Source organism: Rhea pennata, chromosome 1 (genome assembly GCF_028389875.1).
Source record: "Rhea pennata isolate bPtePen1 chromosome 1, bPtePen1.pri, whole genome shotgun sequence".
Lineage (NCBI taxonomy): Eukaryota > Metazoa > Chordata > Aves > Rheiformes > Rheidae > Rhea > Rhea pennata.
The window spans coordinates 190,906,949-190,930,199 of NC_084663.1; the positions used below are offsets into that span (position 1 = coordinate 190,906,949).

At 34.3% G+C, this 23,251-nt stretch overlaps 1 protein-coding gene across 2 annotated transcripts in view; it reads right to left on the bottom strand.

Moving 5' to 3' along the window:
- The window catches only part of NBEA (neurobeachin), a 519,777-nt gene that overhangs the window by 323,929 nt on the left and 172,597 nt on the right, over positions 1-23,251 (bottom strand). Inside the window, exons 19-28 of one of the 2 annotated variants that reach the window (XM_062567112.1) lie at positions 17,490-17,571; positions 17,164-17,287; positions 16,631-16,823; positions 15,325-16,344; positions 12,881-13,098; positions 11,313-11,466; positions 5,938-5,946; positions 3,210-3,390; positions 1,757-1,887; positions 413-520 (exon numbers count right to left, since the gene is read on the bottom strand). In XM_062567112.1, coding sequence (XP_062423096.1) covers positions 413-520; positions 1,757-1,887; positions 3,210-3,390; positions 5,938-5,946; positions 11,313-11,466; positions 12,881-13,098; positions 15,325-16,344; positions 16,631-16,823; positions 17,164-17,287; positions 17,490-17,571 — 2,220 coding nt within the window. The remainder of the gene's footprint in view (positions 1-412; positions 521-1,756; positions 1,888-3,209; positions 3,391-5,937; positions 5,947-11,312; positions 11,467-12,880; positions 13,099-15,324; positions 16,345-16,630; positions 16,824-17,163; positions 17,288-17,489; positions 17,572-23,251) is intronic. The other variant, XM_062567111.1, reaches the window with a different exon arrangement.

A 23,251-nucleotide genomic window follows, 5' to 3' on the forward strand; every position in this document is an offset into this window, starting at 1 on the left:
TACGCTTATATACTTATATTTAGCAGAAGTAAAAATTGACATTATAAACTGATTTGCTGTAGTTCTGCAATAGGTATAATAATTCTTCCTCCACTTCAGCTGGACAAATAACAGACACTATTAGTAATACACTTTCAGTCAATATTTTTTCTGGTTATGATTATTTGGTTTAGATGAAGTTTGACTGTAAAGCACACTTATCTACTGTTATCTACTAATCTCAAATAGCTTATCAATATGAATTTAAAGTGCAGAAAGTGGTCAGGAGCTACAAAGCCATGAGCAGATGGCTTTCCAGGTATTATATGAAGTGTGGCACAAGAAGATGTTATTACTTTTGGTACAATAAAAACCTCTTTCAAATGTAACTAACGATTTTGCAGAAGAGAGAACTACAGTACATATTACTCACCACATCACGAAAAACAACTGCTCGTAGACGATTAATATCAACATCCTGAAGAAGTCTGTCAGGGTCTTTTATAGGAGAAAGATTGCCAGGGACATTTTCAAGGGGATTCTAAAAATAAAAAGTTGTGAGAATTTTTTTTTCTAAATACCTTAATTGAAAGCATTTCTTTTAGAGTCTTAATTTGATACTTTTTTTTAGATAACACTATAAATTTAAATTCTTTTTTAGTACTAGACTATTTCCAATATAATACTCAGAGAAGACTTCCACAAATACAGCAAAGTTTTAAACTATTGTCTTAATAATAAATATTTAGATATAAATTGTTATATCTTGCCAATACATCAGAATAATCGTATCTCTTCCCAGAAGTTAAAGTACTAATTTGCAGATAAGTTATTTCAGATTATTATTTTTTTCAGAAGTACAATAAAGCATTTCTAATATGCATATTAAATTTAAGAACTATGAGTAGAAATATTGTCAAAAATAGCACCTTTTCATTTTACTCTGATAATTATTATTACAGATTAATTATAGTAAAGTAGTATGCTTTAAAAAACGATAATGTAGTACAAATGATGCCAAATCATCTAAAAACCTCCTTCCCCTTATTTGCTTTGCACCAAATGTGAAAAAGTGAAGGGATACATTGTTTTCAGGAGACTTAAAGAAATAATATTGTCATTGAAGACAGTTTTTAAACACTATGTGAAAAATGCTTTAGAGAGGAAAAAATATTACAGGTAGAGATGAAAATACAGTACCCAAAAAGTGATTCTATTATGTCAACTTACATGTCATACTTTAGTCATGGGCTGTGATTTTAGCTTAAGGACTCCCAAATTCTAAAGACTGTCAATAACTTTGAGAAAATTAAAAGACAAGTGATGAAACTGTCGAGAGTAAGTGTATATTAAACAAGTTTCATTCCCAAAATCAGACTGAAAATACTGATCACCTCTATGTATGTAAAGTTCTACTGAATTTACAAGGGCTCTGATTTTCCATTTACGAAAACATCATGCAGAATTTTACCAGAACTGTAGGTGCCTTAAGAGATTAAAAAAAGATGCAGGTATATAGGGCCAGTTGTGGGTGAAGGAATTTGATCATTTGAAGTAGACCATGCAGGAGCGATATAACTCTTGAAAACAGCTCCAGTCATACTACTATATTAACACTTTTTTGTTTCAAATTAAAAAGAAAAACTATACTTTCATTTAACATCAGTTAATAGCAAAAAACTAAGATTTTGCCAACAAATATCTGAGAAAGCAGTTACAATTATTCTGTAGTCAGTCCGGTCTGGTAAAAGCTGCTGGTGACTGAAGACTGGATTACCTTGGTTGTTGCTGATGCAGTTACACTCTGAAGAGTCTCTTGAGTTTTACTGCTGATTAGTGAAGTCTTGTTCACTCTCTCTCTCTGTCTTTGCCGACACTCTAAGCAATTTCTCACAGCCACACAGCACACTAAAGAGAAGTTATAAAATGAATCAAATTAGGGTATTTCTCATAGTTATTTCAGAATATCAATTAGTAATCCACACACTTCTAGCGTCAATAACCATGCCCAAACAGTAACTGCAACACAGATCTCACGTTAGACTCCAATAATAAGAGAACATTATGGTGACTTTCTAATTTCATTCTTTTAGTTGAACAAATTTATATTTTTATTACTGCTACATCAACAGATTAGAATTTGAAAATGGAACAATGGTCCCTGAAATAGAACTCTTCTATCTTGTCTATCAATTATCAACACTTAAGATCATGAAAGCACTTTTGTACAGTTAGAATACTTTTAGGGTTGTACAGCTAGAATAGGAAAAAAGAGAGGATTAATTTATGATTTGATGAAAAATGACCATTGAGGATAAACTATAAGTTTTATACTAATTAGTTTTATATTACTAATAACAATTATAAATAACCCAATAGGTGGTATGAGTAATAGTAGGACAAAATTGAAATATAAAAATTATTCAGCACTTGAAAGCACCATGCTGACAGACCAAATTAATGTTCACAAGTGTAAAGTCATGTAAGTTGAATAAAATAGTCTAAATTATTCTAGAACCTTTAAATGTTCTAAATTAACTGCAAATGTATATCTAGCAAAGATCTTGACCTGAGCATAATACAATTCAGAGAATTTCCACTCATTACAACAGGCAGGGGAAAAAGAGTGAAGAATAATACGATATCTACATAAATCAACTCAAAACGTTCACGTCTCAAACAATGTGCTTAACAAACCAAAAGCTGTGTAACTGTACTACTGTAATAGGAATAGTACATACAGTATATAAACATACAATAAAGTAAATGGTGAAGACAGATGATAGGTCTGTTGCAGCATATACTGTGGTCTGCAGTGACTGCACTAACACTCCAAACTTTTAATCTTACACAGCCTATAAGTAGCCTACCGAATGTGCAGAGACTTGGATGAGGAATTTTGTAAAAGATATGTAGCAGAGCAATTTTTTGGAAGAGTACTTTTTGCCTTTTATCTTTCTTTAATATTTTTACTCTCTGAAAAGGACATACAACTTGAAGCATGTAAGTAAGAACCATTTTGGAAATGTCATTTAAATCTATTTTTGCATTGGAATAGAATCAGCCTTAACACAGTATCAGATCAGTAATAATTTGGGGTTTTTTGATCTATCACATCATAGTCAGTACAAGGTCATTTCCTGCATGTGTCATTACTGGGTCTAGCTTTAGACCCAGTAATGTTCATTGATCTGTAAGTAATTATTTAAGCACACTGTCTGCAGACTTACCAAGCCTTAGGCACTGTCGCATTAAACCTCCAGAAGACATGTTCTTTTCAGCTTCAATCTCACTGAAATTTAGAGAACTGGCAAATACCAGTACATCAACCATTGCCATCAGACGACTGAGAAAAGTTACTGCTGTCTCTGCTGACATTCCTTGCGTCACTTCAATATTTTCCAATTCCGTCTTTAAAAGGAGATAATTAAACATAGTTTGAACACAAATTAAATACAAAGGTATCACATACACATTAAAATCTAAATTGTTGCACTAAATGGTAAATAAATACCATGAAAAAGTTATTAAAAATCTCCTATTAATTTCCATTAGCATAAATATGAGTGAAATTCAAAGTAAGACAGCATGAAGAGTGAGAAAAAATATTTACATTCACATGCTCTCTAAGAGAATAAAAATAAATAATATAAATGAGAAAATTACTAGCAATTACATAACAACAAGTGTGGCCAGCTAGTAAAATAGTGGAAGGTATAACTAGGTACAACATTCTCTTATGTTCTTCCACAGGCTAACCAAACTGATACAGCATTGGTAACACATTAAGGTAACTACACTCTGTATAGCTCCTACAATCCTTTACACAAATAAGTAGATGTAAGAAGTGGAGAGTGGGGAAAACCAGTTTGGCTCTGCTTTCACAAAATTTTTCTCCCCTGGGAATGCTTACTACCCTATAGCAATCTGACAGAGTTCAATTCTTCCAGAAATCAGAAGATAGTATGTTTATTCACTAGAGTGACAAGGAGGCAGTAAAAATATGACAGTTATATATGGCATGCAGCTTACATTTCCCACAGAATCATAGATTTCTTTCTAATGTAGTGCTGTACTCTCCTTAACAGGAATCCACAGAAAAAAGGTGAATGAGCTCATTATTTCTGAAATCTAGAAAGGGGTCATGCTTTTCTCCAGAAAGATACCCGAATGTGTAGAGATATGTTTTCAAAAGCATTTAAATGTCTAACACTGCAGAAAAGTGAGTAAATAGTATGTTTATTAAAAAAAAGTCTGTGTAAGTAGCTAATCCTCACTTCTATTTATGGAGCTAGGCACAACTGAAAATTGGATTTAGTTCTGTGACATTTGTGATTAGTATTTGACTTGACATTTTTATGCCCAAATACTGCTTTAAAAATTCTGTAGATGTCTGATTCTTACTGATTGTCAGCAAGATTTCAGATCCCAAACCTCTTTTGAACAGAATTCAGTTACTTTGTATTACTTATACTGTATTATCTGTATTACTTATTGTATTACTTATATGTATTCCTTATTACTTATAAGTATTATTTTTGTTTTTCTTATTTTTGTTCTTCTGTGAAAAAAAATGTTTAAAGTACATTTTGTGCTGTTATGGACATTTCTTTCAAAAGAAAAAGAAATAGGGAAAAATTAAAAACCCTTGATTTCCCTATTTCTAGAAAATGAGTATTCTCACTCAAGAGTTACTTTCTAGAATAGTTTAAACCATAGCATATCATCAATGCAAAGTGCAAAACAGTATTAAGAAAGCAACTGTTTTGAAATGTGCAAGAAAAGGTGGCACGTGTCATCACGATGACAGATAACACTTCATTTAACTTCTCATAAGGATACAACATGTCAGCTACATGGGTGACTTGGAATAGGCTGTCACCTGTCGGATCTGCCCAGCAAGATCAGGAAAAAAAAAAGGACAATTAAACCTCAGAGGAACTATTACTATTCTCTCTTTAGACAGGTCTTCCCTGCTTTGCATGTGTTGTTTTCCTACTTTTTGGAAAAATAAGTTGTTCTTTCACTATAGATTGGGACATAACTTCTAAAAACAGTTATGCAAAGAAAACAAAACTGTAAAAATCTATAATGTGGATACTCTGCTAGAAAAACTTAGAAAAGGTGACTACAGAAACGTGTACTTTGAATTCATACTTAAAACAAAATCAGAGATGCTTGCTAGCAGCCTGTTGACTGCCTTCTGTAGATTTTTCTCAAGCATTAACTGTATTGCATCAATCACACTCTTGTGATTGGAGGACGACTTCTATAACCTTCTCAGTATATTTATTATTTTATTTTTCCAAGTTATGAAATAAATTTATTTAGTATCACATTTTAGTGTATTTTATCAAGATTTCTGCATTTTGAATAGAAAAAAAATCAGTATCTCTTTTTTAAAATCACCCTAAAATTCTTCTGGGAGAGAAAAAAAATAAATAAAAGAGATAGTCATTTTAATGGCAAAACTTACCATCAGTTCTACCTGATAACTACAGTACATTGATATTCTACCAACATTTAAAATAAGTTCCCTTTTTCATCAAGCTGCCTTCAGATATTAGCAATATTTTACGTTGATGTGATTTAAAAATGCTTAAATAAAACACACTGATCACCATCCCATGTCTACTCTGCCTATTTTAAGAGCAATAAGATATATACTTAAATGTTCAGAGCCTAAAGTTTTCTTGTACTGACAAACACATCTATAACTTAAATTAGCTTATCAAATTGCCTAGTTTTGTAGTTAACAATAAGCATTATACTTGACAATGCATTAAGTTACTGAAAGGGAACATTTTAGGAAAAGTTAATAAATACGCCCGATATATTCCTACTCACATCCTACTATATATGATATAGAAAATAAACTAAAAAGCTAAAATATTAAATTATGAAAAATAAGAAATTTTTGAAAATGCAAAAACTGAAACTTACAGCAGCAATACTAACCTTAGAACCCTGGACATGCAATAGACAAAACAGACAACAGATCACAACAATAAAAGAAAAAGAAAATTATTTAAGTTAACTAAAAATACAATGTAAATCTGAAACAAATTAGTATCCTGGAATTATACACCAATTAATTTACAGTTGGAATAACATGACATTTCAGCTTAGCAAGAACATTTGCAAATAAAGACTTATATATATAGCTATGCATGGGAAAGGAAAAACTGTGAGTCTTGCTTTACTGTGGAGTTCATGTAAACACTGATTTCTGCAAACCAAAGGACATATCTTATATAGTACACAGAGCAATTTTGTGAATTTTGTAGACTGAAGTAGCATTCTCTCTGATATATATGTCATAGAAATAAAACGAGTATTTTAGAACATAGCATTCAACTAAAATGTAGTAAAATAGTTAATCTCTGTTTGAGAAGGCAAATACGTTTGAAATGCTTTGACAAAACAAATAAAAATCACAAAAAGCAAAATGGATCTTCATGTATAAGGCTCCTTCATTTGAAGGAACACAAGGTAGCTATTTCCATAGATTCCATTTGGGTGTGATCTCTTCAACTTAAACCAATATTATGCCAAATCCTTGAATGTTTTTGAACCACAGAAAAATCCTAAAAATTTCTTTCCAGTGCCTGGACTAGTCCTCAAATTCTGATGTTCACAGTTAAACAGTTGCATTAAATTTCATGTTTTTATTTTGGGTAGAACAACCTTCTCTTTTACAGGCTTGAAACTAATCCTTAAATTTACACAGTTTATATTTAAGTAAAAAGAGAAGTTTTGTCTTTTTACTATCTTGAAAAGAAGAAACACAGAAGAATATGGTATCTACACTACAAGATGATTTGAAAATGACAATCAATCATGGAAAGTTCCAAATGCAATTGATCACCAAGTTATCACTCTCTATTATTTAGAATAGTTGTAATGTTTCCCTGTTCAAAACCACCAAATATCTTCAGTATGTTTGATGATAAAATCACAGAAGAAAACAAAATTTCAAAAAAGTATAGAAATAAATGGGATTTTCAAGAGTATTTCAGTATTTTTGTAATTTAAGTAGTAGAAAAATGTGATCTAGCACAAAGAATCTTAAACAAACTACTTTCTTTTTGGAATGGAAAAGATCACACTCAGACATTTTTTAAAAAGTTTGCCTCTTCTATAGCTGGATGCATCTATCTTGAGAATCAACCTATGGTTGTTTTCTCAAGATTACTAGCCACCATTGATTCTCAGAACTGTCTATAGATGACACTGGACTTCTGCCACCACATTAGTAATGATCACAATAAGGCTAACACAATACACTGCATAGAAAAATATTTTGTCGCATTTAATTCACAGAACTAATAAGGCTGTTTTTAAAAATATTTTATCAAGTTTTGTACACAGATACTCATATAACACCAGTAGTCTTCAGATCATAGTTTAAGAGTTGCTGTTTTAAATACTGTAAGTCAGAATTAAAATTCTAGACATGATAGAATCAATGGGAAAACAAATTTCAAGGGGGCCAGAAATTTATTTTCCATTTTCAGAGTTATTTCAACTCCTCAAATGTATTTCTTTTGCCATACTCCACGTCTTCAAGTTCTTGTCACAGGTGGTATCCTTTTAGTAACAAATGATTATTTCAGATTGCTAGTTTGTACACAAAGTGTTTTATCTGGTAGCCAGCTGCTGCTATTGATAGAAGGCATCTTCTGTGAACCTTATTCCTTCTAATTTTCCAAATATATTTACTTAACATTTCCACACCATTTTAAGAAAGTCTTTCTTTGTAGTATGGAACACTCAAAGACCTCCCCCAGAGAAACAAAGTAAATCTGTGCTTTCTTCAGTATTCCATGAAAATGTATCATCCCCACTCTACTCTTGAGCCAGTCACAACTTTGGAGGTTTCTTGGTTTGTTTTCACAGATAATGCTTTAGGTTCTATGCATGAAAACATACGGTCTTTTCTTCTTCCTATGCATATTTAATGGTCTCTATCCACACTGCTATTCGAATCATCCTAATATAATCTGTGAAATGTTTTTAATACATTTCAACTTTGCTCTTAAATAAATCAACCTTAACTACTCTGACAGAATACCAGAATTTCATTTCATTCTTACAAATATTTTGAAAGTTAAAATATACTCTGATATCTAGAGTACTTGAGATAAACAATTACACAACTTTTCAAGATAGATTTCAATACTTAAGGAATTCCATTTTTTCAGTTGTGGTTACTGATAGAAGTCTCAATGCAGCCTCAAGTGACTAAGTTTTCTTTCTTGCTGTAACATCAGAAAATTCTACTAGAAATTTCAGCTACTCTCTTTCACGGATAGACATGGTCACTGGCCACACATATGGCTGCTAATATAAGAAATATCCTTTAAAAAGAAAAAAAAAAAGGCAAAAGGCATATGACAGAGCAGTTATACTGAAAGCATTCAATAGCAAAGAAATTCCAGAATTAAGATTGTCCACTGCACAGCAGATGAGGGGTATGCAGAGTACTCTTTTACCTAGCCCAGCAGAATTGCCATCTCAGTACAAATCTTAACTATGTAAAGGAAAAAGTCTTACTGAACTGGAAAATTCTCCAAAGCAGTCTTCTTTTTAAAGAAAATGTCATAATGCTACTCACCAAAGGAGGGAACACACCCACAGTTTGTGGTATGTTTGTATATTTAAATATTATTACCAAAAATGGTTAGAAAAAATCATCACAGACAGTTGAGAAAATCTTTTGATTCATGAGCTACAACACAAAATTTTGAGTATCTTGTAGAAAGAAATCATTCATTGATATAATTTAACTTAGGCATTGTATTAAGAGCCTAGTCAAACAGCACTCAACTACTATTATAAGAGAAAGCTGCTCACATCATACATTAACTGCAATACTGGCTCAACCCAAGGGTCTGTCTAGTCTAGCATTCTCCCTCCAATAGTGACGGACTGCAGTTTATGGAAGAATACAGAAATCAGGGCAAACATATTGATCACTCTACTGATACTCATTTACTGTTTTAAGAGCTAGAGAGGGTATCCAGACTATCATGTTTAATAGCTACTGAAAGACTTATCCTTCTAGACTTTATCTAATTCTTTTGAATCTATTTAGTCTTGTAGCCTCCATCTACAGACTGTTGAGAAAATCTTTTGATTCAATATCCTATGGCAATGAGTCACACAAAATAACTGTGCTCCTTCAAAGCACTTCTTGTTTTTGTTTTTTCAAGCCTGCTGCGAAGTATAAAGTCTTACTATTTATGATATGAAAAGAATGGTTAGTCATTTTTTCTCTTCCTCTCCATATCATTTATGATTTTGTAGATTTCAGTTATATCTCCTGGTATGTGTGTTTGAAGCTGTGGAGTCTTTACCTGGTTTAGACTGTCTATTTTTGGAAGCCATTAAGCACCTCTGAACATCTATATCTCAATTCTGTGTAGCTTTTTTGACACCCTGTTCAAACAGAAACCTTCCCATTTTATAGATCGTGCAGATTATATACATTCACATCAACAAGAATGAGTTCATTTTACCTCGTTTCTTCCTTTCTCATCCTTAATGACTGGCAACTTTCAAATCGTGTGTAATATTCCTATTGAAGACCCTTTGGACTCACTCTGTAACTTTAATAATTCTTACTTATATCCCCCTAGTGAGTCATATCTGTGGTGTAGTACATGTACTTCTAAAAATTCACTTACTTTTTGATTTGGACTAGTGAAATATAAAGGCAAAAAGGCTATTAGTCAAACAACAAACACTGACGTATTCCCACTCAATCCTTATTGTGGGATCATAAAACAGGATGAAATTCAGTAAGAGATCAGGGTAAGTGTAGCTGTCTGCTTGTCGCACTTACAAGCAAACTAGCAAACAGAATAAATAAAGGTCAATGGTGAACTGCAAAGTTATTAGTTTATGCAATGGCTCTGTAAAGTCAAAAAAAATGGATAAAAAGCCTAAAGATATCAACATCATTTGATGGAATTATCCTCTAATTCAAGCTGTGCTTGTTTCATATTTTTGTATTAAAGACGTCAAAGAAAACATCTTCATTTTCAACCAATGCCCAAAAGGTTTGTTTTCAGAAACATCCCCCAGTGTACTTTTTTCTAAAGACTCACAGTATAGCTTTCATCTCAAGATGGGCTGGTGTGGTTTCACTCACATATGCCAACATTCTTTACAATGTAACACTCACAAAATCTTTTATATAGCAGACTTGATTTCATTCTTGTGATTATAGTGAAATTAAGTCCTTCTTATGAGTCCTGCAATTTTTGTTCATAGCAAATAATTTTCTATTTTACATAGTGAAAATAAAACAGAGTACTTTTAATCATCAATTGTTTGGCTGTGGGTAATAATGTTTAGCCAACTGCTATTCAATACATTCATATCTTTCAAATTAAATAGTGAAAAATATTTTTTATTAATTAACAAGTTGTTAATTAACAAGAAGTATTAACAGAGGCAAAGAAATCTCAGTTGTTGAATGCCTAAAATAAAAAACTGAGCTTACATTGTTAATTTTATTTCTAGTCTCCAGTGCACTACTACTAGCTCCACTACTTTAGGGGAATCCCTTCACCTCTTCTGTGCCTCATTTGTTCCTTTTCAAAGACCACTATTAACTGCAAAACCTTATATGATGTTTGAGACAAAATTCAAATACAGTTCAATACAAATTCAGTACACAGGAGATGACTGTTTATTTTATATGTACAAATAAGGCACCACAAACAAAATGCTGCAATTACTTACTGACAATAATGCAAAATACACAGAGTATCTCTCCCTTCTTTCATGGAACATTCCATTAGACTATTTTACCTGCCTGAACTGCAATCACCTATGAAGTGACCACATAGGAAAGAATAAAACTATGAATTTCTTTCAATAAGAGATAACAAAACGGAAAAGAAAGTCAGGATCTCCAGAAAGAAGGACTAGTGAGAGAATGACTTCTATTATCATTTGACATGCAAACGGTGGCCATGCAGACCAGAGTTATGAATAACAATGACTAGGCATGATAAAGTATGTAATTTTGTTACAGTAAGCATTTTTCTAACAGTCTTGTATTTCGAATTAAATATTATATACCTATGAAACAGTACTATTCTTTCTTACTACTGCTGCTCTAATAAAATTAACATTTCAGATTATTATAAACACTCTGTATACTGAATCTTAAAAGTTCTGATCATAAATTTCATTTTTGGGGAAGAAATTAGCAGGGAGGGGAGGGGATTCATTAAAAAAAGCAGTTGCAAACAGTGGCACATATTATTCTTTTTACAGCAACTTCTAATACGACCACTAGGTGGAAATATTGTACTTACAGTTGGGGATGTGGCTGCTGACAGCAATGGTAAAATTCCTCCACAAGCAATAATAATATTGTCTACCATCTGGGAAATGAGGTGTATTGTGTTGTGTACAAAAATAATATTTTCATTGCTATTGACAAAGTCCATCACAGACTTTGTGGAGTGACTGCAAGAACAGAAAAAAGGATGAATTAAAAACAAATATTTAAAATGAAAGTTTAAATTAGTCTTTGCAGCCAAAACATGTTTTTTTTTAGATACACAGATAAAATCTTTGCTACAGAACTTTACATGTGTAAAAATCTAAACAGAAATAGTCTAATGTATGAATTCACAGCTACCTAATTTCACACCAGGACTAGTTTCAGATACACAGCTCAGAACAACGGCCCATAACCTTTTATTCCCATCAATCAGTATTTTACTTCACAGGCAGTTCTACTGAAAGCAATAGGGGTGTTTCTTCAGAGTGAAAGTTCATATTCAGTATTAATTCATCATAAGCACAGTGTCACTTAAAGCAGCCTCAATAACACTCAATGAAGTTATGCAGATGTTCTTGGTGTCGGTATTCTTTTTTCTGTCTTTCCTACAGCCTGGTCTGTAAGACTGCCAGTGATCAAAGAAACCTTCTGCTAGTGTCTTAGAAGAGTAACTTGATGATCTGGTGATTCCTTGATCTTATTTATATCCAGTAAATGCTTATAGGAGAAAGCTAAATTTTTTCCTAATATTTCCTAAAGCTAAGGTATTTTCCTAATATTTACTTTAAGCATTAGCTTTACACAGATCCTGATACGGTTAATGGAAATCTCAGTAACTCTATGCTGGTGAGAAATTGTCCCGTGAAACAATCACTCCCTAAAAATATAAATCAAATGTGAGAATATTGAGGAATACTTGGCCTACTAATGATATATCCTTTCCCAAAATAATATTGTTGCCAGCCAGTAAAGAAAAATTAATGGTTTAAACTGAAACAAGTATAAACTAAACTCCTGATCTACAAATATGAATAAAACATAGAGGAAAAGAAAAAGATGTTTGGCAAAAAACCAAAACAGAACAAAATTTAACTAAAATTGTCTATTTCCTAGTGATTACCACAGAATAGTTCATGAAACTGAAAATTAATGTAATACAAATTGATCCTTTGATATAATTAAGCTAAAGTTTTCTGAAAATGACTTATTTCACTTAAAGATCTGTATAGAAGGTATCTCTTAATTAGACTAACTGAAAGAGAGTCAAGTTACAGACACTCAAGTCTTCCTCAGGTCTGAAACAGAAGCAGCAGATTCTAATGTTAAATACAAGCTGAGACAGCAGCTCAGTTTAGCTAGGCATAAGTTACACTGTCTCTGAAGAAAACAGGAAGTGTTGCCTGTGAAATAGAGCTGGAGCTGACTGGGAAGGGCTGTAAAGAGAAGATACAAAGTACAGAAGAGCACTTCACTTCACAGTAACTCTCTCCCCTCCCCTGTTTTCTCAGTAACTTCCCTGTACAACACAGGGGCCATCTAATTGTTCCTTGCTGACAGAAACACACAATAGGAGTTAAATAAGAAGCAACCATCTACCTTCTCCAGACATGTACATCTGTTTCTAGCGCAAACAGCAAATCTGTCAGGAGCCTCTGATGCATTGGAGACCATTTAAACTCTGGAATACGGAACATAGTTGTGCGTGGACCCGGACTAAACTGTCTTCGCTGCTCTTCTGTCATTGGCATTCCTCGAAATCCCAAGTCAACACGTAAATCTCGGTCTTGTTGGGTGACAGACCGACCCTGCACTGCCTATATTAACAAGAAGTTCAAAAATTGTGTTAAGATTGTATAATGTATTTAGGAGTAGATAAAAGAATTTCAGAAAGGATTGGCTAAAACTAATCGCAAGCACAAATGACAGGAGATATTGTTATCCCAGTATGGGTAGTATCATTCAAAAAAAAAGAAATACTCCCGTTCAAATCAATCAGCATTTGGAGCCTATGGCTTGCCTTACAATCAGGTATTCTCTGATGCTTCACATTTAGGTTCCTCACTTGAAATACTACAGGAGAGACCAAATGCTACACATATAAGGGCAAAAGCAACAAGATTTTTTCCTGTCTTATATTGATCCTACCTTACATTTATCTGAAAAGTTCCTTAACGTTTATATAAGATTTTAATCCTAACAGTTAATTAATGCTTTATAATTTTATATTTTTATAATTCAATTATAACAGGTGAAATTCATCGTGGAAAGAGGTTAAGGGACAGATAAGTCCCAAATTACAGTGACAGAATGTTATATGGTAGCAGTATGTAGGCAGATGATTTTTTAATTAAAGACTTATCTTACAAATTCACTGTGTTTGTGTGTGCATATATATATATATATGTATATATAGCAAATGAGTACTGGCATTTCACTTGCTTTTTGCTCTTAAAAAAAAAATCTGTATTTCAAGATAAAAACTATCTGCTCCTTTTCCTACTCTTCTCTTTTCACGTCCATTTATCACTTTCCATGGTATGAACAGTCCTAATTTTATGATTTAGAACAAAAGTATTTGAGAACTGATAGTACAAATATGCTCTTCCTCTCAAGAGTTCTAGATGTTTTTCTTTATTACACAGAATGCTTTCAAATATAAGAATCTACTCAATATATAAGATATTCTGTCTTATGAGGATTTTCTCAGGTTTGAAAGTATACTTTTAAAAGAATCAAAAACTTTTTTTATCATAGCATTTTAAGCATTATCTGCTCTTCTCTTCAAAAGCACAGCTTTTAGATAGATGTCAGAACCCATTGGTTTGAGCAACCTTTTTTTTTCTTTTTTTTTAATAGCAAGAGCATGTTTATTGGAAATCAGGGATTCCTTGAATACATGAAATTACATTTACTGGAGATTTCTGAAAGCTCTTCCTGAAGAATAATGAGCAGAAGCTGATCTGTGTTCTTTTATCAGACATTTACTTTGAGTGCCAGGGTATCTTAGAAACTCTTTCTGATGACATAGTGTGCACTACACAGTACTAGGCAGAGCAATTTTTGAAAACACTGGCTCTTCCACCACAGTTTCAGGAAGTCTGCTTGACTTCAGAATTGTAGGAGATCAATATTAGTCCATGTGACAGTAGTAAGGTAGTTAAGTCTTTAAAGGTAGGCTCTTTTTTTTCAGCTGACAACATCCTTACAAGCAATCATTGAGTAAGTGCTATAGTCTCAGAACAATGATAGTGAGGAAATTAATTCCGTGTGCCAAAAATACAAAAAGAACCCAAATTTTTATTGCCTATAAAAAGCACAAATTCTTTGAAAGAATCAACTTCTAGTATAGGCCTTTCAATTTTAAGGATTCTGGGCCTTTCAAAAAACATGTAGTAAGATTTTTCAGGGACAGCCCTCGACAAGAAAGGATCTCCAATAAGGTAGCTACATTTTTTTTTAGTAAACATCTTCAGTCTAGAAAATTAAAACATAGTTTTTCTCCTATTATTACTAAACCATTCCTTCTCTTCTGCCTAGATCAATATGGAGACCATTTATGCCTGCATTCCTGTACTGGAAGATGTACTGAAGCACTGAAGTGCTGTAAGTCAAATTACATTCTGAGGAAGGTAAAGCAAGAGTAAGAAATATTTAATAAATAATAAAATAGAGATATTGCTCATCCTAAAAAAATATGCAAACAAGATCCTTGAGGCCTAAGGCAGAATTATAAGAGCATTAGTTAATCTGTCTACAGGAAATAAGGGAAAAAGCTGAGAGGTTCCTTTAGCTAAGTTTTTAAATTAGAATATTCACAGTTACAATACATATTTTCTATACAGTCATAAAAGATTCTACAGTGTCTTACACATGCAATGGCATCATCCTTTTGAAAACACACAGGTTTGGAAGATGGACTCCTCATATAATCAAAGAAATGTACTATAAGCACCTGTCAGATCTCATACTAATAATTTACTCAGCAGCAAAGAACACTGATTACATCAGACACATACAAGGCTACAGCACTTGAAACTTACTTGGGTTGTGGTAGTTGTCTGGATCTTCCTTATCTCCTTTCCTGCTTCCTTACCATCATCAGATCTTTCTGTGTCTGATATTATACTTCCAGCATCAACATTAGGTACAGTTTTGCTACCAGAAGACTCTGTCTCCAGAGTTGTGGCTGTCATTTCAGCATATTCTAATCCTTTAGATGACGAAGCCAATTCCCTCTCAGAAATGCTACTCATTCCATCTGAAGTTGTATGAATCTTGAACTCCTTGTCCTCTATTATACTTGAAGGACATGTTATATCTACATTACCTGTCATATGTGCAAGCAATCCCAAATCATCATTTACACCAAGATGCATTTGCGTCTCTTGTACATTTGGAATAGAAATGTGATTAGTTGAAAGTTCAGGTAGAAGTTTCTCCTCTTGACTAGGTATTTTATCAAAGAGAAAAGAGGTACTGTTAGTAGAAGGTTCATCCTTCTCATCAGCTAGAGTTATTAACGGACCATTATCTTTTTCCTCATTCTTCTTAATAATACCCACACTTCCATGAACGTTATTTTGAAGTTTCTCAACAGCAGCACTATATACATTATCTAAAAGAGATTCAACTTCCACAAGCGCACCATTTTCTCCAGTTACCAGCGTCTCTGGTGATAAATCCATATCATCAAGTTTTACTTCAGTAGCCTCTACCTTTTCAGCTTTTATATCAACTAAAAGGTCATGAACTTCCACATGTACTCCTCCTCCTGGTCTCTCAGCACTTCCAAGCACATCATCCGATACCTTTGTAGCCATTAGCAAGTCCCTAGTATCTGTACTGACAGGGTAATCTGTTTCACTTTCAGGACTTTGGCTTTGTGAAAGGTCTTCTATCTCTCGAATTTCCATTCCACCTTTTGCTCCTGTTGTCTGAGATGAAAGACCTGAGATAGTGCTCACATTCCCCTTTTTCCCTTTTTTTATGTTCTCTTCCTCTTGCCTTTGATATTCTTCATACATTTTTGCTAGGTATTCCTTGTGAGCCTCATATGTGACCTTGAAAATAAAAGAACAGTTTATGTGGACAAGTATCTACATAAAGTCTGACAAAAAACAGTAAGAATCCTAACTACATAATACTAAATACATATGGCTCACAGAATGTTTCACAGCAAAGGACCTACTCAGATGATAAAAAGTGCTACCTTGACATATGTTCCAATAGCCACCAGATGGCACTAAATCACTTTAAATCTTGTCCACTTAATTTCTAGCCACATTGGAGGAATTATTAAGAATTAAAAAAAAAAAAAAAAAAAAAAATCCACAAATCATTTCTTACCTTGGAATGAGCTATAGAAAGAGTATCCACCCACACTCTCCATCCTCCCCATTCATATTTTATTGCATGATATAACAGAATACGGAAAATGTTGTAAACCATCTCTGTGATCTTCTGTTCTTCAGAGTTCTTAGGGTTAATGTATCCCAGGGAAAACATCCAGTCCTGCCACACTGAACACTGAAGTAAACATCTAAAGTGAAATAATTAGGTCAAAATTTATCCAAACGAAGCTTCTTTATTTTGACATTGAGATGGTTAAAATAGAAGGAAAATAATACAGCATGTCTCCTCTGAACATGAATCCAGTGTTAGTAACAGACTTTAAATACTTCAGGATCAATAAAATAATTTAAAGTATATTCTGAACAGAGAAGTAAATATTAGCTCCTGACTTAAGAGTCACCAAAACCATATTCCATTTATTTTAACATATTCCATTTAACATATAGTATAAAACTCAACACATAAATTGCTGTTACACCTAAGTCAAGGTTTATACTAATGAGAAAATATTATACGTAATAACATACCTTCTGTTTTCACGGCTATTACTGAAAAGTTTTATCATATCAGATAAGAACAAACGTCGAACTTCCATCAGCTCTGCACTTGGAGTGGAGTTTTTTAACAGTGTTGCCACCACCTTAAGAATCACTTTGAAAAAATATATCAGTTACATAACATATTTTAAAAATATTTGTAAAAGAAGTTGTTGACAACAACTAATGTAAATAATAAGTGAAACCAAAAAGCATTTGAGATATTCTAATGAATTTCTTCTCCTTTCTGAAACATCTCTTTTCAAAAAAACCTAGTGAAGACTTTTATCATTATAAACATAACATATGGTCCTTACTTGGATTCTGAATTTTCACTGTAGAATCTGGCTCTGGATGTGGTTTATGAACAACTTGAGTACATACTTGTTCTGTCAAAATCTAAAAGACAAAATATTAAGTTTCTTTTACCATTTTTTTACTTAAGCATAAAATGTCTTTGTTACTGTTTATTTTGTTAAGAATAACATTTACCATGACTACACCATAACTTCCTATGATAAATTTTTGTAAAATATTTCTATTCCTCCAAGAATGGAAACAAGGAAATTCCTCTATGCAAGGAGCAAGACTTTTACAGATTGAGAAGGCTGGCTAACTAATTTTTTATTTAGCTGGCTAACTATACAATAATGCTGTTTTAAATATATGGGTTTGTGTAAGCCATACATTACAAAAGATAAAGCCTTATGTGTGACAGGTGCTGTATGACTCAAAATGGTATTTATTGGAGACAAAGATGGTTAACAATGGGTAGAGAACTGTCTAAGATGCTATTTCAATTCTATGTTGATCCTAACACGTTTATCTTAATCTCTTTAAAATTCTGCCACAGAAGAAGGCACAAAAGATGAAAAGGAAACAGTTTTGTTTGAAACACCTGTCATTTTCCTAATGAAGTAATTTGTGTCTCCAGAATACCTATTGTCAAATTTAATTTACTCTTGTTTGTACCAGTGATATTTGGATGCTACAGTAAGTAAAATCACCATAATTGCTTTAAACAATTCACAGGTATGCCAAACAGCTATTCCTCCTCTAAGTACATTTACTATAACACAGATGTTAAATAAACACATCAGCTATATTTAAGAGATCCACAAGTCAAATGTCTCATTTTATATCTTAAATTCAATAAATATACTGACAACTAAGCAAAGATTCTGGAAGCGTTCTGAAACAGCATTAAAAGTGAACTCAATTGATTAAATTTTGCTGTGAACCACAAATAGCTTCCTTATAAATTTCATCTGCAGAAACTGAGCTAAGGCTATTTAACAACAAAGCTGGTGAAATCAATAAATTATTCAAGTTTAAGATCCATTAAGGAATAACAGTGGGACATATAAGAAAAATACAGGTATACTTCATTAAAAAGTTTGGTTTATGTTACTTTAGATATGCTGGGTGTTAAAGATGCTTTTCAAAAATTGGAATAAAAGTAGGTCAATTGCTTCTGCTATACCAATAGCATATTTCCATCAGTAGGTAGATTACTTAAGAGTTTTTGACACAAAAATGCAGTACAAATTTCTAAATATGTGGTATGATACTTAAAGAGTTTGAAAATACCATCACTCCTCAGAAGACATCAGATTTGGATGTTGTATTAAGAAACATGTCACTAATAGGAATCCTCAAAAGTCAAATGAAGTTATAAATCTAAAAGAGGCATGAAAATCAAAAAGTTGCTCTGAAACTTTCAGAATATGAAAACACATTTGTAGCATAACTTTCAAAAATCCCTATAACTAAGCAATTTGGAAAAGTCAGTTCTACAGGTACAAGAAGAGTGTTTGCAGAACACTCTGTAAAATGAAGACAAAATATATATTTATATATATATATTAACATAAATCGTGCAAACTATTTGTGTAATACTATGGCATATGATGTGGATATGTATTGATCTATTTGCTGCTGCACGATCTATTCAGTACTGGTGAGGCCACATGTGGCATACTACGTCCAGTTTTGGGCCCCCCAAACTTGAAGAGCAGTCCAGCAGAGGACCAAACAGATGACTAGGGGACTGGAACACACAATACACAAGAACAGGCTGAGGGAGGTGGGTTTATTAGCCTAGAGAAGAGAGAGATAAAGAGGGAATATAACTGAGGTCATCAGCTATGTGAGGTTTTACAGAGAGGACAAAGCTAGACTCTTTGGAGGAACTGGAGATCTGTGTGTGGTTGCAGGGCCATTATCTCATTGCAGTTACAGAGACAGGGTGGGATAACTCATGTGACTGGAACGCTGTCATGGATGGCTATGTGCTTTTTAGGAAAGACAGGCCAGGAAGGTGAGGTGGCAGAGTTGCTCTTTATGTGAGAGAGCAACTGGAATGTATTGAGCTCTGCCTAGGGGTGCTCTTCATCCAAAGAGCAAGTTGAGAGCTTATGGGTAAAGATCAAAGGGCAGGCCAACATGTGAGACACTGTTGTGGGTGTCTACTACAGGCCACCTGATCAGGAGAAGAAAGTCAACGAAGCCTACAGACAGCTGGAAGTAGCCTCCTGATCACAGGCCCTGGTTCTCATGGGAGACTTCAACCACTCTGATAGCTGCTGGAAGCACAACACAGTATCGATGATAACTTTTTGACACAGGTGGTGGAGGAGCCAATGAGGAGAGGTGTGCTGCAGGACCTTGTACTAACAAATAAAGAAGGACTGGTTGGAGGTGTGAAGGTTGGGGGCAGCCTTGGCTGCAGTGACCATGAGATGATGGAGTTTAGGATGTTGCATGGAGGAAGCAAGCCAATAAGCAGGATCGTAACCTCGGACTTCAGGAGAGCAGACTTTGGCCTCTTCAGGGAACTACTTGGAGGAATCCTATGGGTTAGGGCCCTAGAAGGAAGGGGGGTCCAAGAGATCTGGTTAGTATTCAAACATCACTTCCTCCAAGCTCAAGAGTAGTGCATTCCAAGGAGAAAGAAGTCCAGCAAAGGGGGCAGGAGACCTGCATGGATGAACAGGGAGCTCCTGGCAAAACTCAAACAGAAGAAGAAAGTACACAGAATGTGGAAGAGAGGACAGGCCACTTGGAAGGAATACTAGAATGTTCTCAGAGTACGCAGAGACACTGAGGAAAGCTAAGGCCCATTTGGAATTAAATTTGCCAAGAGATGTCAAATGCAGCAAGGATGACATCTTCGAATATATCAGGAGCAGAAGGAAGCCTAGGGAAAGTATGGGCCCCACTGCTGAATGGAGTGGGTGCCCTGATGATAAAGGATACAGAGAAGGCAGTTACTGAATGCTGCCTTTGCTTCAGTCTTTACTGCTAAGGCCAGCTCTCAGGAATCCCAGACCCTGGAGACAAGAGGAAAAGTGTGGAGAAAGGAAGACTTTCCCTTGGTTGAGGAGGATCAGGTTAGAGATATTTTAGGCAAACCTGACATCCACAAATCCATGGGCCCTGATGAGATGCACCTACAAGTGCTGAGGGAGCTGGTGGATGTTATTACTAGGCCGCTCTCCATCATCTTTGAAAAGTCATGGAGAACAGAAGAGGTGCCTGAGGCCTGGAAGAAAGCTAAAATCACTCCAGTCTTCAACAAAAGACAGGAGGAGGACCCAGAAAAATACAGGTCAGTCAGCCTCACTTCCATCCCTGCAGAGGTGATGGAACAGCTCATTCTGGATGTCATCTATAACCAGGTGGAAGAAAAGGAGGTTATCAGTAGTCAGCATGGATTCACCAAGGGGAAATCATGCTTAATCAATCTGATAGCCTCCTGTGATGGAATTATTGGCTGTGTAGATGAGGGGAGAGCAGGAAGGCTTTTGACTGTCTCCTGTAACATCCTCCTAGGAAAGCTCAGGAAGTGCAGGCTAGATGAGTGGACAGTGAAGAGACTTGAGAACTGGCTGAAAGGCAGAGCTCAGCGGGTTGCGATCAGTGGTGCAAAGTCTAGTTGGAAGCCTGTAGCTAGCAGTGTCCCCCAGCGGTGTCAATACTGGGTCCAGTCCTGTTCACACATCTGCGGTTCACAGTTTCAGTGAGTCTGGTGAGAAGACATTTAGCTGTTTCCCTATGAAGTTCACACTATCTTCTGTTAACTCATGTTTTACATGATTATTTGTCTAAGTCTTTCACACAAGGTCTTTAGTCCAATGATTTGTCTGGATTTTCCTATTGCATATAATAAATTTGCATTATTTTTATAAAGTCTCAGGACTGTAACTTGAAAAGCAGCTGCTGATATAAAACCCCTCACAGAGAACAATAAAGAAGGGGACTGTGTTCCTTCTGAAAATGATAGATGCAACATGGTAGGAAAGAAGACTAAGATGACAGCCTTTAAAGAAAAGCATCAAAGCTAAGGGGGAAGGCAACAGGCTTCCAGAAAAGAGTAAAGATGGGGTTTAACACCCATCAGACAGACAGAGGCTTAAGGAATATCTCACTGCGAGAGGACTCTGTGGTATATGGTATAACAGGGAATGTCTATAACATGGGTTGAATAGACAGCAGCAGTGCTTTCAAAGAAAAGGTGCTGATTAGTACCTTTTAAGAAAAGGTACTTACTAGTTACTACTCTTGTTTTCCCAGAGACACAAATCTCTCAAAATATATACAAAAATGTAGCTATATAGGTACACATACAAACATAGTTATTGTAACAAGTCAAATTAACTGAATTCTTTAACGATAAGGCTTCTCTTTAAATATAATTTAGAGTGTAAACATGTCTATTGGAATCTGGAATCTCATTACTGCCCTCAGATTCACTTGCTCCCTTCATGTTCGTGAATCCTATATTCTCGCTTGCATAGAGGCAGAGCTTCAACATGTTCCCATCTTAAAGTACCTTAAAAGCCTTAACCTTAAAGGTTACAGAGATGCCTAACATGCATGCTATGAAACCTGGCCCTACATTCCTCTCTCCTCCTCTGGCTAGTTTTTGGAGTGTAAATGGCTGTGGATGCTGCACTCCATAATGACTTCAATTTCGTCACAGAATTGTAGGTACTTTCTGAGCACACCAATTAGAGAAGCTTTCAGGAAATCTGCATGCATCTAGACTGTGAAACTCAAATGGTCAAATCACACAGGGCAAGCGTAGTAAAGACAATGAAGTCCTCACATAAATGCAATAAAAAATAAATTTTGACATCTGAAAAAGTCATTGGCAAATACACAATATTCAGGTTATTACAATCAGAGGAAAAAGTTTTCTACATTGCTTAGAACTGTAAATAACAAGCACCATTTTAGCCTTCTATGGTTTTTTTGGATCCAAGACTCAGTATACGGCCATTACATGTATTTGTGTCCAAAAAAAAAAAAAAAAAAAAAATCTCCCTAGTATGTAAAATACTAAAAAATTATAGAAGATTCAACTCTCAGTTGCTATTAAAAAAAAAAAATTGAAGATTGGACAGGATCTTTATTCATTTGGAGGCTTGAGGACACTGCTTTGGATCAACTTGATGTTGATAATATTTTGGTTTAAGTGAATTGCTTATCATCAAAGCTTCTGCAAGAAGTTAGTAGACAACTGAATACTTCCAGGTCATATTCACTTGCCTCAAGCAGCTTATATTACATCAAAGTGATTGTGTTCAGTTATTATTTGGATTACTATCAACATTACTAGTAAAAAAAAGAAAAGAAAAGAAAAGAAAAAAGAAAAACAGCACTTTTCAGGAGTTTGTAAGCTTCAAAGGAATTGCACAAAAAAATAAAAAGACACATCTTTGGCCCCAGCACTTTCCATTACACATTACAACAATGGAGTAGTAATTACTAGACTGCAGTAACCTTCCCCCCCTCCCCCCCCTTTTTTTTTGGAAAGTGATAAGCATCTTAAATAGCAGAACATTTTCTATCCCCTTTTGTAATGCTATAGATAGATGGAAAGTTTTACTGAGAATATGTAAAAAGTATAACTTTGTTTATAAAACTATCCAAAGTGTAGCAAAATAAATTCTGAACCAAGCAATCGTATCTTAGAATTGCTAATTAAAATTTTCTCAGGGTCTAGAGAATGAAGATATCTTAAAACATAAGATCATAAAAATATAATTAAGTCATAATTTTTACAACAGAGATC